Source organism: Python bivittatus, unplaced genomic scaffold (genome assembly GCF_059951505.1).
Source record: "Python bivittatus isolate LINGU-HERP-01145 unplaced genomic scaffold, Pbiv_v1 ctg000680_np1212, whole genome shotgun sequence".
Taxonomy (NCBI): domain Eukaryota; kingdom Metazoa; phylum Chordata; class Lepidosauria; order Squamata; family Pythonidae; genus Python; species Python bivittatus.
The window spans coordinates 5,851,319-5,869,142 of record NW_028277095.1 but is presented as its reverse complement, the minus strand read 5'-3'; the positions used below and the strand labels follow the sequence as shown (position 1 = coordinate 5,869,142).

Genomic DNA, 17,824 nt, shown 5'->3' with positions numbered 1-17,824 from the left:
AAAAATAACATATCCAAAATGGCGAGTGCTGCTATTCCTCCACTGGTGAAGAAAGGAGCATTTAGTTTGCTACTATATTTATTCCCTATCAAGTGCTACATACAAGAATTTAGTTTTCCTACTTGAGAGAGCAGCAGTTTTAAATAGTTTGCTTTGGCAGCAAAACTGTGTGAGTTACAGAAAGAAATGTCATGCAACCCCTCCAACAATTATTTTCCTATCTTTGCTGGTTTGGTCCCACACAGAGAACACTTAGGATTTTAAAGACAGCATTAATCAAACAAAGGATTAGGTTCCAAATGTGATTTCATTTATTTCCATTTTGATGCAAAACCAAAGCTATCACTACAGCACAGAGACCAGTTTTACAAAAGGTCATGAAATGTTGGACATGCACGATGTGATGAAGTAACACAGAAGGATGGGAAATGGGAGATTCTTCCTTTAACCAGATGCTATGCTGTCTTCTGAGGAACACTTTTAAAATAACTGAGGAACTGAACTGAAATGTAGCACAACCATTACAACTTCCATGCATTCCTTCAAGTATTGCCCTTCACTGGGTTGCACTCTCCAGACTTCAGTGTTGGGGGTTACAACAATTCTTTGGAAGGTTATCAAGTTCACGCTTTTTGAAGTTTCACAGAAGAGTTTAAGGCCAGAACATGTGGGGTTTATTTTCTCCTTCATCTTCCAAATAAAGATCTAATACTTCATCAAAACCTACATTAAGCTTCCAGCTCAAATCCCAGACCAATTTTATGGCCGCCAGTACTGAAATTCTTGCCATCAATCAAAGTTGAGAGAGTCAACTTCACACCTGGTAGAAATACATCATTGTTAGAGAATACAGCAGACCACTTGTAGCCAATACAAAAAAAAAAAAAAATGACAGGCAGGAGAAACCCAGGGTTGGTAAAGCTGAAGCAAACAGTGCCGGGTCTCAGATTCTAAGCTTTTGTTAAACGTCTATCCATTTGCTGAGGAGTTCCACGTGAGAAAACTCCAGACTGGTTTTGGTTAATCTAGCTACCTTCCCTTCATTTGCCCTTCGGTTCTTAGGACAGGATTCTCTCTTGGCACGATTGCTCACCACGTGCAATAGCACGTACTGTTATTTGCCAGATTCATACACTTCACTCTTGTGATCCACATGGTATCCCACTGAGCTATTCTGAGTTTCAACTGACGTTGCCTACACGCTCTCATGCCAGTGATTACAATCACAAGAACTAGAAACTTGCTTTTTAAAAATCCCATCCCACGCTGGTCTTCCCTAAGGTTTACAATACACAAAACTTTTCAGTATATTTTGACTGAAAGTTCCACTACATTTACATACCCTTTGTACACCTATGGTATTATTAAAATTGAAAAGCCGAGCATTCAGTATAGCATATCATTAACATACCAGGTCGGAGAGTTTGAGTGTAACCAAGTCCAATGAGGCTGGCGTTATTCACTTTGGCCTAAAAAGAAAGAAAGGCGCAGCGCATAATGATACGTGGGTTCTTTCCTAGGACAAGCATTTATGCGTATATCTTGAAAGCTGAAGTTTTTGAGAACTACAGCTAACACCTAGTAACAATTGCCCATATGAAAATTTTGCTATGCAAGTCTTCTTCAGCAACCTTGGGCAAAACAATAGTGCCAACAGCTATAGACATAAATCTTGCTGTTCTTACGTATGAAATTAATGGGAAATAACTATCATGAGATTTTTGGAGTCTAGAGGCCATAAATTACTTGGTTGCCCACATTCATTATTAAATGAAAAGCTACATTTCTGTTAGAGCTTAGTGATAATAAAATGGCAGGGTTTTTTTCTACCCAAGTTCAAAGACCCTCTGAAATCTATCCATGGACCCCAGGTTAAGATCCTTTATACACGTAGCTCAAAGCTACCATCAGCAACTATCATATGCATACTACATTTTTGTACGCTAATAGCGTTTACTGAATCATACAAAACTCTTCCACGAGAAGATCCCATGAGTGATAAAAAGGAAAGATTAATGCCACAGTGGAAATAAATTAAACCAAGAAGTAACAAAACAAGGTGCAACACATTCACATGGGATGTGCAGAAATCTTGCTAAATGATGGTTAGTGAGATGTGAATAGCCTATGCATCCCCTCAGTTCTGCTGTTTGATGTCACATCATCCAAACTTGTTAATCGGCTAACAACCTCAAACCACAGTTCCCGGAGCTTGCTACACTGAAATTAACCATAGCTACTGTGGCAGATTAAAAAAAAAATCATGATTAACCAACAAGGAGTTGATTAGGAGGAAGAGAGAAGAGAGAGTGTATGACATCCAAATGACTCCATTAACCAACATAGTTATAACGTTCTAGAAAAATGGCAAAATTCTTACCGAGACAGAAGCTTTATCATCCAGCTGATATTTGGTGGCAATACCAAACCGAGTGTTATTACTACCAGCAGTCCAAGCAAGACTTACAGATGTTTCAACCTTATCATTAACCTTCTGGTAGATTGAGCCACCAAATTCAGTGCCATCGTTCCTGTTGGTAACAAATTAGATGAAGTTTCATTTCTGCCCCCACCTAAAAGAATGTTGCCTCAATTCAACTTGACACACACACACACACTTTTTCTTCCCCTGCTCTCTTTCAGGTAAACAGACTGACAAGAGTTTAATCAATAATCTGAGTAATTTTCTTCTGGCCTTGACATTCTCTTAATGTATTCAACACTTTAGAGTTAGGTGATGTATAAAGATTTCTCATGAACAGCTGGAATTAGAAAAAGTTTGGAAGGGTTGTAAAAACATCCCAAGGGATTTCTCCCAACTGTATCAGGAGATGGAACAGCACATATGTTTGGTGCCAAGTTAAAAATCACTTAACAAGCCACGAAATCAAAAGTCTGGTAGCACCTTTTCCCACTAACATATTTTATTGAAAGACAATGAGCTTTGGTCAGGTGCTACCAAATTCCTGATTTTTTTTGCCTCCTACAATGCTTGTAATAAGCCACAGTGTAATTCCAGAGAAGAGAAACTGGGGAGAAAAATATAAATAAAGACTCCAGCTTCTTCAGGATGGACATTACTACAACCAGTCAATCAGCTGTGTCTGCAAGCTCTGACATGTTCAGTTATTCTCAAAATGTAAGGCCTTTTTCAAATTACAAAAAAACCCCTCTAATAGTTGCTACGCTAGCAAAATCTCAATTGACAACTAGAAAAGAAACCACCTACAGCAAGACATCAGTTCATTCAGCCTGAAGTCTGCATCCCCCAAGGACAAAGACTTGTTCAACTGTGCAATATGTATTCATCTCTCACACGTACACACACACATTTAGGCCCCTTTGCCTTCAATCAGTACTTACACATTTGTATGCAGCTGAAAATCTGCTGCCTTGTAGCCCAAGGCAAAATTATTCTGTGAGAGTTTGGATTTGGCTGTGTCAAAAGCCATCTGATAGCCAGCAAGCCAACCATCATAGCCCAACACAGCCCAGCCATGAATGGTTGGTCCAGAGAGATCGATATCAACATTACAACCTATATTTATAAACTCTCGTTTGTAAGATGTCTTCAACTTCCCACTTTTCTTCCTGGAAAAGGGGAGGTTAAGAAAAAGAAGAGAAGATAGGGTCAGGTTGTCTATCTCTAGTATGTAGCACACAATATATTTCATTGACATTTTCTATTAAATTTTAGAGATCAAAGCTCTGCCAACCCAATGTTATGAAAATAATCAGCAATACAATGCCTGCAACAGTTAGATGGCATCAGTGGAATCCCAAAAACTGTATTTTATTGACATGTTAAAGACATGTTAAATAAATGTAGGAGGAAAAGCATCTTCTACGTCATCTAATTCTGCCTCCCACATCCTGGTATTTTCCAGAAGTGTTTGGGAGTTCCAGGAGAGGGAGGGGTATCCTCATGGTTTTAGAAAAGCTGTCTGGATGTTATACCACATCCTATGTATGGGGAATGGATGTAACCAAAGAGTCCAATTTCTAAAAGAGGAATACTTACCCTGTATTTGGTACAAACATGGTTTCAAGACTCAACTTCAGTCCCTCAGCCAACTGGAGTGAAAAAAGGAAAAGAATACATTGGTTCTTTCTCCCCATAATATGGTTACATTTTTATCCTGTTTTATGATTCTCTACTTAACATTTCTTGTTCTCTCTTTCAGTAAATCACGGTAGAATGTAACACAAACAAGTGAAATAACACATGTAATGGTGATCCTAAAAGCTGTTGTCTGTAAAACCAGAAAAGGCACACTTCTCATTTATCACTATAGCATGAAGCTCCTGGATTATCTGAAATTGAGAAAAATCTACACAAGGGCCCTTCAAACACCTACACGGTATCCAAGCAGCACTACTGTGTACTATTGAATGACACACTTCCTCAATTACCAGAAGGTTAACTGGGACTCAAAAGAATGGAGAGCATCTTAAGATCTCCCCAAAATTGGGACTGGTGGGGTTTAAAGCAGCCTCACTATTTCGTCACATGTTTGGAGTACACTCAGAAAACTCCTGTTCCCTGTCTTTAGAGACTGGCAGATAAATCTACCCATGTCCATCCTGAGATATTTTTTAAAATTCTCCAAGGATTTCAACAGATCTAGTGCTACCCATGTTCATTTAATTATTTATTTACTAATCAAATATACACCCTGCTGCAACTCTTGGCAGCTTACAAAATAAGAAATACACTAGCAATATAAAAACATGAGATAATGTTAGTCCAATTATTTTTAATTTTTATATATATGATTTAATCTAGTATGAAGGTCTGACCTAAGAAAAAAGATGTGAGAAAAAGATTTTTTAAAAAAATATTTCCTCTACAATACACACCAAAAAACTATTTTATTCTGGACTGTGCACAGAACAAATGACGTGCTTCTTGCTTTCTCCCACCACAAGGTTTGCCTTAGCCTAGATTCTACCGCTCTTACCTTATCCTCCATAGTCAACTCTGTGCCCAAGGTATTATCAGTGTTCCATTTCTGGGTGAATGTAAGTCCATAGTCCTTAAACTTATACTTAGTCTCAAGGCTGCCGGAGGCTTTGCCTGTGTCTGTGTTGGAGGAGCCACTGGTAGTAAATTCCTGCAAACAAATTGCATTTATATTCAGCTGGAAAGATTTGGTGTTTAACATGCACTGTTGACAAATTATACAACCTCCATCTACACAGTTTGCAGTTACTGTGCAGTATTGTTAACATAATCCACTGAATTTCAGGACCTTACCAAGACATATTTCTCCTGAGGTCTTATAATTTAACTTGTTCCATGACCCTGGTAAAATTACATCTTTCTATACTACTGACAACCCCAAGGCTATTTTGCTAAAGGGGTCTACTGATTCATCATCAAGCTTTCCTGATTCTTTTCACTCTGGAGCTTTTTTGACTTAATTTCAAAAGTCACCAGCGAGCAATCAGTGTTGACTTCTGTCCATACCTTCCCTAGCAGCCTGCACTTTGGGAGAGAGAAAAGAGGATGTCAGAGAGGGTACCAGAAAGAGACAAATGCTCCCCACCCATTTCTGGCAATTGCTCTTCTCCTTGTTTCAGCCATCCCCAACAGGCAGTCCTCCACAGAGGGGAACAGAAAAAATACTGCCCATTCCTATTTTAATAAAACAGAACACACTTAAAACTAAGACAGCAAGAAGACTAAACAGCATCAACTGTTTACCTGCCCTTTTGGGACAAGAAACACCATTGGGGCAGACCATATTAGAACAAGCTTGATGCTATGAAGCATGATTTTGTCTCAGCTTTCTGCCTTAATGCTTTGATCCAGCAATTCTTCACGCACTCCAGCATAGTCAAGGGTCCCCAATATTACAACTTAAGAGGTCTTTGAAAACATTCCTTGAATCAATGGTAAATGTCCTGGCCCATTTCCTCCCAACATATTTTTATTTAACTATAGTTCCTTGAATAAATTACCATGGTGATATTCACATATAATGCTAAGCCATAAACCATGGTTTTATGCATCCCAAAGGCTAGACTCATCTTTCTGGGCTAAGCCAAAACTAAGCAAACCAGACAATGGGTTCACAGAATGTATGACATTAGCCCGTATCTCAAAACTTCAGCAGCTCACAAATCAAAAGGGCCAAGGTAGTATATGGAACTTTAGTCCTGGCACACAGACAGGACCAGCCAGAGAAAGGAACTGGATGCAAACAATGTGAAAAAAATAAATAAATCAAAGTTCACCACTGAAATAACAGGAATTAAGTAATTTGCAGAATTATGTTTTATGTATCAATTGAGTGAAAGTTGGAATGGCAATAACTACACTCTCTGCACTTTGAATCAATCCTGAGAAGATGCTGTCCATGTACTTGGAAGTTTCCAGGAGAACTAGCTAACAGCTGCAAGACTTTAATCCCAAATTTCAAAAACTGAACTCCCCACTAGAATTTCCACACTGTGCAGTACAGATGCAAATAAAAAGCTCTGCCAAAATGTATACCTAAGCTGCAACGTTTACAGCTAATCTTATCAGGGTTCAGGCTCTTAAGACTGCTTTTAATACCCAAGCCAAACTCTAGAGTTAATACTGAGGATTTCCAAGTACATGAAGAACTTATTCCATCTCCCTCATGTGACATCATGGGTTGGGGAATGGTGCAACAGCTAGGCAAAGCCTTATAGCATAAAAAATGGGAGATGTGACCACATGGCAATCTCTCACTCTTTTGGCAGTTCCAGTATAAATAGTTCTGCTTAATAATGCAACACTTAGAGCCTGGCTACATATTTTTTAAACCTTCAGAATGGCTTAGAGACAGACTGGGTCACAGCCCAAGTAAATAAACCTTAACAAAAAGCATATATGCCACCCAGAGTCGCCTGTGGTGAGATGGGCGGCTATATAAATTGGTTTAATAAATAACTAAATATAGGAGACAAGAAAAGATGTTGTATTCTTACCAGCTAATTACACATCCAAAAACAGTGTTGCATGAAAAAAAGGGGGAAAATTAAATTAGCACGTTGATTCATCAGTAAAATTTGATTAATCCAATATATTGCCATTTATATCTGGATTTCCAATAAGATCAATCATAATTATATAATTATGTATTCCTTCAATTGTTTCTCTCTCCTGCTATAACTGTTCTAAGTGTGGCAGACAAATGCACATTAAAATTGCCATCAATCAAAATCTTCCTTTGCCATTTACTATAACCACACTCTAAAATATTAAGCTCTGAAAAAGCCAAGTGACAAAACATTGATGGGCAGGTAAGATTTGGGGATTCTGAAAAGGAATACTTGTATGCACTACTGCAGTATTACAGAGACATTTCTAGATGTTACACAAACTCTTGTTACAGAAATTTAATAAAGTCACTACTTACCACTCCGCTGGAAGACTTGGTCTTTAAATCTAACTTGACCAATCCAAAGCCTACAATTAACAATACATACCACAATAAATGAAGTGATAAGCAGCCTTACATTTGCCATAAATAGGTACAGGTAGTCCTCAGCTTCCAATGGCAATTGGGACCAGAATTGCCATTGTTAAGTGACATGGTTGTAAAGCATGACATCATGTGACCATGTCACTTAGCAGTGGCAATTCGGGCAGTCCCAGTTGCCATTGTTAAGTGAAGACTGCAGGTTGTTAAGTGATGACCTCACACGACCACAACTTCCTGCTGCTTCCCCACTGACTGCTTGTTGGAAGCCGGCAGGAAATGTCAGAAATCACAACCACGTGACCATGGGGAGTTGGAACTACGAGGATCTGTCATAAGTATCAGTCATTCACCACCATCGCTGAACAAACAGTCGTAACCTGACTACCCGTATTCCATGTCTGCACTCAAATACAGAAATAGAAACCAAAGAAAGTCTAAGAGTAATTCTCAAACACTTACAACTCAGATGACCCTGGCCAGACCTGCTTCTCAAATGACCCAGGGAATGGGTTGGGTGCTCATTTCTTGTAACTTACTAAGGTAGGGATACATGTGAAACACTGTCAAATATTAATCCAAAGTCAGCAATGAAATTCTATTGTTCTGTGGTTGAGTTGTATACTTCATTGTACACAGTATTGCTGTAAACAGCCTTTGGCTTGATCCTGTGGGGCACTTTTGAAGTTCTTACCATCAGGAAAAATGTAGAGGTTTATTTGTCCCCACAGAAACACCAGGAATGTGTAAATCTGAACATTCTCAGAATGTATTAAACTGGAGGGCAAGTTGGATGTGAATCCTTTTATAACTGTTTAGTTTATGACATTTAGAAATATTAAAAACTGCAAAACTCCTATCATGCTATCTTCTCTGCTTGAAAAATCGTGGATAAAGTCAATTGAGTAGAGACAGAAGAGTGAATCACAGATAATTAAAATTCAGAAGCAAGGAGCTAAAGAATGGCAATCCTATTTTAATGATGTCCGTTTTCTGTTTTTATTCAGTGTTAGTTTTAATTGATCTGGTTAAACAGAAAAAAACCAGTTATAGGTAGTTCTCACTTAATGACAGCAATTGGGACTGGAATTTCTGTCGCTAAGCAACGCGATCATAAAGCGTGATGTCACATGACCACACTGCTTAGCGACAGAAATTCTGGCACTTCCGGTAACCATTGTTAAGCGAATCACCATGGGCCATTAAGCAAGGATGTCATGTGGTCACCACTTGCGACCTCTGCCAACTTCTCCATTGACTTTGCTTGTAGAAAGCCGGCAAAGAAGATCGTAAGTGGTGATCACATGACTGTGGGGACGCTGCAATGGCCAGAACTTCAAGGACTAGTTCAAACAGTTGCTGAACAAGTGGTTGTTAAACAAGGACCACCTGTAAAACATTGTTTAAAATATCTGTTTAATAGAAACTCAAAGGAAATCTGTCTAATGGAATCTCTACTGATCTGCCACCCAACTTGAAGAGAAGCAAGGATAGAGAATTTATGTAAAGTGACAGGAATATGTCAAGCTTCCAAAAAGCTGAACCCAGGTATTAAGAAGGGGAGCCAATTAAGAAACATTCTAGAGTTTTGCAGCAGGTCCTCACAAAAATCTTAGATTAAAACCACATAAAGATAAGGTGCTACTATTGTAAATGCTTATTGTAAAAGCTAATATAATTAAAGAAAATGAATTATTTATAATTGTAGAACTTTTCCCAAAATTATGACATCTGAAAAAAAATGTCAAGAGTGTTTTATTTATCACAGACCTCTGCTATTACATTCTCTTTATGTCTAGCAACTACTGAAGTTTAGAAAAATACCTTTTAAAAAGTGAATGCTGGGACCCTGAGCACTGCAAAAGATCTTGCAAGTTCAATATTACCCAATTATAAAGTTAAAAAACCAACATTAACTTAACTTTTAACTTATTTTTTCTAGACAGCCAGTATAGGTTGAGGTTAAAGGAACAAAATCGGGTTTATGGGCATTACATTACTCACCATATCCTTTGTTGAATACATCCCTAGCTGATTTCCCCAGGTCACAATAAGCTGGTGGAATATTCATGGGGTCTAGAAGAAGCAAGTTTACAATAGATTTAGAAATAACTCAAGCACATTTAGAAACACAATTTCAGTAGTTGTTTTACAATTTATATATCACAAATGATGAAGTCCTGACAGTCTATTCACAGACCTTTAGGGATATAAGCCTAGTGCAAAGTATGTTGGAAAAAAAAATGAAACCCAGCAATAGAATTAGACTCTAGCAATACATTTCTTCCAAGGCACTTCCCTCATTTGCATATCCTTCCAACAATAATAGTATGACTCTTCTAGAATTCTCCATTCCCACCCATCCTTCACAAAAATTTTTATTCCAATTTTCTTGATTCGTCCACAAGAAATTTCCAAGCCTGTGGGAACCTACACGTTGGAAAGAGAGTTGAGGTTCAACAGAGTAACTTGTTTCTTAGAGAAGAAATGTTGCACTATTCCTAATTTTGTACACCGGGACCAGCCTCTTTAGTTTAATAAATTAACACTAAATCAGCTGCTGACTTTGTAGTGTGAATCTCTTGCCTCTTTTTTTCCACTAACAAAAATGAAATGCTGTTCATTAACAACCTTATTACTATTAAGCATATTTTTCTGCTTCTCCAAAAGCTTAATAGTTTTTTTCTGAAATTTGTTCAACAAGAATTTTAGTTCTTGCCAGACATGGCTTCCAAAATGGCCTCTCAGAAGGCAACGCTAGTCAAACCAGAACTCCCTGCAAATGTTCCACAAAAGGCAAGAGCAAAGCAGTAACTTTCTTATTAACGTACACCATCTCAGGACTCTTGGCTTCTAATTATTTAAACGTCTGAACTTCCATAGAATACACATATTTATATAAATATATGTAGACATTTATATATATATATACACATATCTACCTGAGACTCTAGGGGTACAGCTGAACATGGTTGCAGACTCCGTATTTCACAGTTTAGCTCCTAAATCATTTACTTCTCACTGTGAATCTACAGAAGGACTCTTCTCTTTTCAGTATACCTGCCAGGTATGGAAGAGGGGAAAAAAGATGTGTCATTAGAATATCATAACTAGCGCTTGCAGTGAGAGACCTGCAATACAAAATATTTTTTTTACTCAAAATATAATCCAAGTTTACCTTTTAAAAAAAGTATGTTTAATATGCTCAAAATTGTGAACTGCTGAGCCCAAATGTAATTCCTCTGACATGCAGTTAGAATACCGTTCCAACAAAGAGCACCTAATGCATGCCTAGGCCAGGGTGATGCAACTGATGCAGCGTTATATTTAAGATCAAGGAAATCCAGATCTCAATTTTGCCAGGCTACAATGTTCCTGGGTCTAAATCAGTTCCCATCTCTCAGTCTAAACCTATTTCATATGATTCTCTTATCATTTCTATCTTTAAACTTCCAATAACCTCAATGGACTTTTTGGCGAATAATTTTGCTTAAGCTCAAAATACATTTGAGTGTGCTAGCAACTAATTCAATTAGTTCACTAATTCAAAATATTATTTTCAGAGTCACCAACTTCTATGAGGATCAAAATCAGCATACTGTTAAGTGCTAGATGTACATTCTTATATTCTACCATTATTTGTTGACCAGGTATTCCAATATCTCTGAAAAATGCATCTTTATCTAAATTTGGATTATTAACTGCAATCTACACCCTCTCTATCTTGAAGATTCAGGATGTGAAAAGGTTTTTTTTAAAAAAAAAATAAGTACAATCAGGGACAAACACTATTGACTTTATCCCAAATAAAATTCCAAAGAGTAAGCACCACTTCAAATATGTAGGAAGCCATCATGGACAATATGTGAGGAAAGCAGCGTCATGCAAAATATACCATTTATTTCTTTATTTAATCAAATTTATATGGCCACCCATCTCACACAAGATGGCTCTGGGTGGCGTACAATAAAACCAATGTTTTATGTATATTATAAAACCAATTAAAACAATTAAATTATTAAAACCAGGATCACAAGAGGGTTAAAATCAGAATGTTACGTGTGATGTAGCCATCGTGTGGGCTCCCTGCTGTCAGGGAATGCCCAGGCCTGATGAAAAAAAACATTTTTTGAGAGCTTGATTGGACTATGTAAAGGGCCAATCCAAGTGTTCCAGTAATGGCCTGACTTGAGACATTCCACTTCTGGAACACTTAGGCAGATCTAGTTTGAGGTCAGACCATTACTGGACACTTGGAATGGGTCTGTTTTGGGGGTATAACAACCTATTCCAGGGTCAGAACAGTGTGATAGAACATTTTGCACACTTCTAAGCATGAGATCATGTATCTTTTAGGGATATGCATGTACAATAAGAAAGTGCTCCAATGTGTGGGTTCTAAAATATATACAAAAATGTAACTAACACAGATGCATGCTCTCTCCAGAATACACTTTCCATTTGAACACTGGGACATTTCCTGAGCATAAGGTTTAAAAAAAGAAAAGCACTATTGAAAGGATAAAACTGTGAACACGCTTCTATACAGAATGTAATGAGAGGTGATGAGAGACGAACAGATAGCTCACTGCATGCAGTTGGCTCTTGTAGTTACCAACAGCAGTGCACTCACATTCAGTAATCCCACCTGTTCCTAACCTTATTGTTTGCCATTCTCTGTAAGTTAATGATTCCTCAAACCTATAGACCTCTTTAAAGAAACAGAGGTCCAGACTAAGTCTTGTTATTCTTTGCATTAATTCTTACCACAATAAATGATTGTTCTAAAAATATGCATTACTCAGCAAAAGTACGTACAAATACTCTACTTTTGTGAAGTGTCTATGATGTGCATACTTTCTGCTATTTAGTTTTTATAGTCCTTTTTTCAGTTTTGTCCTTGTTCATACTAATTGATGCTCAGATAAAGTCCCTTTACCACAGAAAGAAAGATAGGACCAAGAGAATCTTGCCTGAACTTAAGAGCATTCAGACTGAGTGTAAGTACACACGAACTACTCTTATATCCCTGTCTCTCTGCCTGCTGCTACCATCACTTCCTGTAGCTGTCATGCTGATCTGGAGTGATGACCTACTCACATTTAGGAGAATACAGAGAATTCCTCTTTAGGCTTGGCTGCTCAATGTAAGTCCAGAAATCTGACTAGGGAGAGGGGAACAAATCTCTACACAGAACTAAAGCAATTTCCAGAGTTAGAATCTACTAGGAAAATGTGTCAGTTTCAACTAGCATTCAATCCATATCATTTCTCACTTGAAAGAATACAAAAGAAGTCCTAAAAAAAAAAAAAATCTGGAATGCACTTGTCATCAATACAGAGATTTCAAGTGTCATGAGAATGTGGAGCACCCTCATGATTCTATGCTTATTTTATTGGAGCACATCCCTTTTCCATGCGATGAGCTACAGATATGCAGGTTAACTGTTATACCCTGATGAATAAGCAGTCGCAAACTATGAGCAGCAGGATGTAGTGAACTGTGGGGAAGAAACACAGTCCTACAAAATGCCACAGAAATCCAAAGAGGGCATTGTGACAGGATGATCATGGACCACCTTAAAAATCCAACACCTCTGTGTGTGGAGGCAGCAGTGCAGTCAAGACTGGCACAGCAACACCTGGATGGGTTTGTGACCAGGTAGCCACAGGTGAGGTTGCAGGAACTCTATCGGCTCAGGCACTGCAAGGAAGAAAGCAGGGGCAAACTAATTTTTCACATATGCCAAGAAAGTACATTCATGGAAAAGCTCAACAAGAAAGAATATCATGTTGACTGATGAGACACATACACATTTGGAGGTAATTATTTGGCTACCAGGGAAAAGCAAAGAGCTTTATCGAGTAGGTCTAGGCAGTATGACATGACGTGACTGGATCAATGTTTCTGGGAAGTCCAGTTGCTGATATAGCCATACCTGAAAGAAAAACTCAGAACTTACTGAAAGCATTCAAGATGGGAACATGGAAATATGGATATTGTTAAATGACACAGACTGGACAAAAATGTTAGGAGTAGGTGAACTAAAATGGACAGGAATGGGACATTTCCAATCAGACAAATTCAGAATGTTCTGTGCTGAGGCATAGAGGCATAGCAACTAAAATAAAAAAGGCACAGCAATTAAAATTCCAAAACATACTGCTGCATGTATAATGGGATACAACCCATTCACTGACAGAACAATCAGGATTCAAGGACGGGTACTCCTTTCACAGTTATATACGTGTATGCACCACAACAGATGCTAAAGAAATTGTTGTTGAATTCTATGGAATAATACAACAAATAGTAGATCAAATGCCAAATAAGGTTGTACTAATAATTATAGGCAACTGTAATGCAAAAATTGGAGAGGAACCTGTACTGAAAACAGTTGGAAAATTTAGATTAGATACCTGCAATGATGCAGGACAATGATTTTTGTATAGAAGAGATTATACTGTTCCCCATTTTTGAAAACAAAATCGGAGAAAAAAGCAGTACAAAAAGGAAATGATGATTTCATATTATTTCTTTGACATTCTCCACTTTGGATACTTTGAGCTCAAAACATCCAGTTTCTAATTTAGACAAGTTATACTATTTGTCTCATTCACGAAATTTTTGCAAAAGGGCATTTCAAATTATAGTCCACTCCATTTTTTCTGCATGCACTTACTTTGAATAGCTTCCACTCTGATTGCTAGTAGGGAAAATATGAACCTTGTGTAAGAAAGCAAAACTCACCCTTGCACTGATGCTGTGCTCAACTGAAACTGTATCACCTAGCTCAGTCCTACCAGATGTTAGTTCATGGCATGAACTATCAGATCAGCACCTTACTGATTTTCAACTGCGGTGCCACAAGCTTAGCTGCTTATGTGAATGACAACATTCCAAGCTGCGTTCAGAATGGAGCACTCTTTCATACTGCTACTGCAGCACAGCATCTCCCCAAACCCTAACCAAAAAGTTCAAATAGTAACCCATGCAAAATTCAGATCTGGTATTAATGTATACCTAACAAAGTTCATGCATGGTAACTCAGCTAAGTGCAAGCTGTAACTATTAGGAGCTTTTAAACTAAGTTATGTCAACCTATCATACAATAGTTTTTAAAATAAGCACTGGAAGTCATTTACTTCCTATTCTATCCTCAGTATAAAAGAATTTGCTTCCTTGAGGCACCAGTAAATTCCCTTTTTAATTTATGTAACAAGTATGAGGGAATTTTAGCTCCATCTTCCTACACCACACTATAAATAAATAAGTCATTTTAATATCCTAGACTTGCCTAATCTGGGTTTATACATGTAATTTTGATTTATGTATGTGTTATTTCAATTTATATAGCCACCCATCTCAATACAGACTCTGGGCAGCTCACAGACAATTAAAAAACAATATAAAAATACCTAAACAATTCAAAGCAATGATTTTAAAAAACCCATTTTGGGGGTTTGCAGAATAGATTGAACCATAAAGTAACCAAACTGGTAGGTTTACACAACAGACTAAGTACAAAAATACTAACGAAGGTTAAAGCAGCTTTAGCTGACTTACTAGAGCAATGTTTTTCAACCCTTGCCAGGTGCCACTTTAAGATGTGTGGACTTCAACTCCCAGAATTCTCCAGCCAGCAAAATAAATGTGTATAAGATTTATATTCATACATGACTCTAAATAAATAAGAATGTGTGTAGGTATTCCTAGATACAACCCATCTGCTGATTCACAATAGCCTCAGGAACTAAAACTGAAGCACTTTATATATGATACAATACATGTATCCTCAAATACAGTGTCACATATGATTTAATACAAGCTTTAGATTATATTGTAAGAGGTGAAACAAACAAAGGACTAGAACACTTTTTTCAGCATGTCGGGAACACAACTTCCCACCTCTTAGCTACTTTTTAAGTTTATTTTTTAAAAGACTGATTAGATACCCAGTTAAAAGGATACCAAGCTATGCAGTATTTTTTAAACTTTTTTTCCTTTGTGAATTGTGACATCATTGCTGACTTCACAATACTTGTAACTCCCCATATGTAACCTAATTAGGGATAAGGGGAAAGGTATTACTGCATGCTCTAATTCACTCTTCATTTTCAAACAATTTTCTTTGAACCAAGTTAAATACTTGGCCAAACTGATCAATATGACATAAGGTGATGGATTAGATTGGGGAGTTCTTAGTTCCTGAGCTCCTGAACAAAAGGCAGGATATAAATCTAATAAACAAATAAATAGATCTCCATTCAACCAAAAAACTCCTTGGATTACCTTGCCAGGAAGAACATACACATACACATACCTGTTCTGACATGGCACATGACTTCCTTCCCACCCACCCCCAGATTCAGATGGCCCCAATCTTGTTAGCCTTCAGAAAAGGTTTAAAAATGTGGCTTTTCCCCTAAGTATTGAACCAGAATACACAACTGGAAAGTCCTGGCTGTATGTTGCTTATATGTTGGTTTCTGTATTCATTTTTGATGTTGTATGGCTTTTATTTGCAATATTATCTTCTTTGGGTTTTTATTTGATGTATGCCACCTGAGTCTGGAATCCATTTGAGTGGCTTTATAAATCTTATGAATAAATGCCATCCAAAGCTCTATAATTCATTATATAAATGCCATCCAAAGCTCTATAATTCAAATGTGGTTTTATTTATACCACCTTCCCACAAAGACCTATTGTGCTCTTTAAAAATGACTACAAACTAGTTTACACATGCATGCTGGCCACCTGCTGCTTGAAGCAGAGGATAGATATTCTTCAAATATGATGCTGTTTTTATCTTACCATACTGATCTGAAAGTTCAGATTAAAAAATAAACCAGACACAATGGCCCAATAACCACGTTAGCTGAGGTTTGGGTAGTAGCCCAATCCATCTGGAGGGCACCAAGTTGGGAAAGGCTACATTAAATGGAGTTAGAGGGACAAACATCTGACCTGGTTTAAGACAGCTTCTTAAATTCCATATTTCAAAACTTCATGGGATAGTCAACAGCCCTTCTATAGCTGTATTTATTACATTCTGCCACCTTACCTTAATTGCCAAGAAGCCAAGACACTATATTGGTCCCTCCAATGTTGATCTGTACAGCCACCCTTGTCAGAGAGGTTAGGCTCAAAAATACTCTCTCCAGGTTGCTCAATGGGTTTCTTTGTTATGCAAGGGTCTGAACCTCACTCTAGTCTCTCTGATTATGATCAGCATACTCTATCTTCTGTTTCATTTTCAGCCCAAGCCTCTCCAATTCTAGCCCAGTATTATAACCAATCTTTTCCCAGACGTGTAAGAACCATAATTCCCAGCAAGCACATCTGAGGAACTGGCAGTCTCTACCCATCTTGTCCAAAGGTGACTTTGTTCCCTCCCCACTGCCCCTCCATGGCAGCCTATGCCCACAACACACTCAACCAAACCCCAAGGTGAATAAACCAAAATGGCTTGACAACCTACTGAGTCAGAGTAAACAAAGCACATTGTGACTTCATGAGCTACCCTGGCCCACATAGCCCCCCAAGGCGAGGTGCCACCACAGCTCAGTGCTGACGGGACAGCAAGCACCCTCCGCCGCTGGCCACGCTGGGGAGGCCGACTGGGAGCGCCAGTCCCACAGCCTGCGGAGGCATCAGGGGCCTGCGGGCTCAGCATGCAGGGAGAAGCCGGCCACTATCGGGGGGCCGCCTGACAAGCGGTTCATAATGTCTCCCTGATTCGGACTCCACAAGCACCCGCCCGCCCGCCCGCCCACTCACAGCAGCCCCAACCTTGCCAACGGGCAGGGAAGGGCAGCGGGGGCTCGATCCTTGGGATCCCACAAGAGGGGAGTCCCCCCCCATGGAGCCCTCAGCCCCATCGGGGCCAGGCCTTCGCCTCCCCTACAAGCCCCAAAGCCTCTGACTGCCCCCTGTGAGGGCGCGGTGGGTGCCTTCCCGCCCCCCAGGCCGAAGGGGCGGAGGGGAGCCGGCTCTCCCGCCCGCAGGCCATCGCCCTCGCCCACCGGCCGCACCTCAGGGCCTCCGCCGCCGCCTGACCGTCCCTCCTTGTCAAGCTGAAGGTCTCTCCTTCGTTTCCGCGCACCGCGCAGGCGTAACGCTCGCGGCCCGGCTTTGGCCACACCCCTCTCCGGAGACGGCCTCAGGGCGCAGGCGCGCCGTTCGCCCGAGCGCCGTCGGCCCGGCCCTCGTTCGGCCCAGCCTTTTACCGCGCACGCGCACTAGGCCTTCTACGGTTTCAACTCCGAATGGAACGTTTCCTCGCCTTCTTTTGATAGGCGCGGGGGGGGGCCGGGGGCGCGGCCGCGGAATGGGAAAAAATGGCTATTCCACGGGCGCGCGTGGGA

General features: G+C 39.4%; 1 protein-coding gene across 2 annotated transcripts; it reads right to left on the bottom strand.

Moving 5' to 3' along the window:
* Window positions 1-288: 288 nt before the first annotated feature.
* VDAC3 (voltage dependent anion channel 3) lies at window positions 289-17,630 on the bottom strand. Of its 2 annotated transcripts, XM_025167797.2 has the most exons (11): window positions 17,492-17,603; window positions 13,267-13,392; window positions 10,397-10,514; window positions 9,459-9,530; window positions 7,392-7,441; window positions 4,962-5,114; window positions 4,022-4,074; window positions 3,364-3,591; window positions 2,381-2,531; window positions 1,412-1,469; window positions 289-820 (listed from the first exon to the last, which is right to left on the bottom strand). In XM_025167797.2, the coding sequence occupies exons 3-11, from the start codon at window positions 10,422-10,424 to the stop codon at window positions 729-731; spliced, it is 885 nt and encodes a 294-aa protein (XP_025023565.1). In that variant the 5' UTR covers window positions 10,425-10,514; window positions 13,267-13,392; window positions 17,492-17,603; the 3' UTR covers window positions 289-728. The 2 variants fall into 2 exon arrangements, with proteins under 2 accessions (XP_025023565.1, XP_015743869.1); XM_015888383.3 differs by lacking the exon at window positions 13,267-13,392 and having other exon boundaries at window positions 17,492-17,630.
* Window positions 17,631-17,824: the final 194 nt, after the last annotated feature.

Excerpts from the sequence above, each read along its gene's own strand:
- VDAC3 (XM_015888383.3), bottom strand. The coding sequence starts at position 10,424 with ATGTTCAGCTGTACCCCTAGAGTCTCAG. Across the intron at positions 1,470-2,380 it reads ATGATAAAGCTTCTGTCTCG|GCCAAAGTGAATAACGCCAG; the intron begins GTAAGAATTTTG and ends CTTTCTTTTTAG. Across the intron at positions 821-1,411 it reads CACTCAAACTCTCCGACCTG|GTGTGAAGTTGACTCTCTCA; the intron begins GTATGTTAATGA and ends TATTTCTACCAG.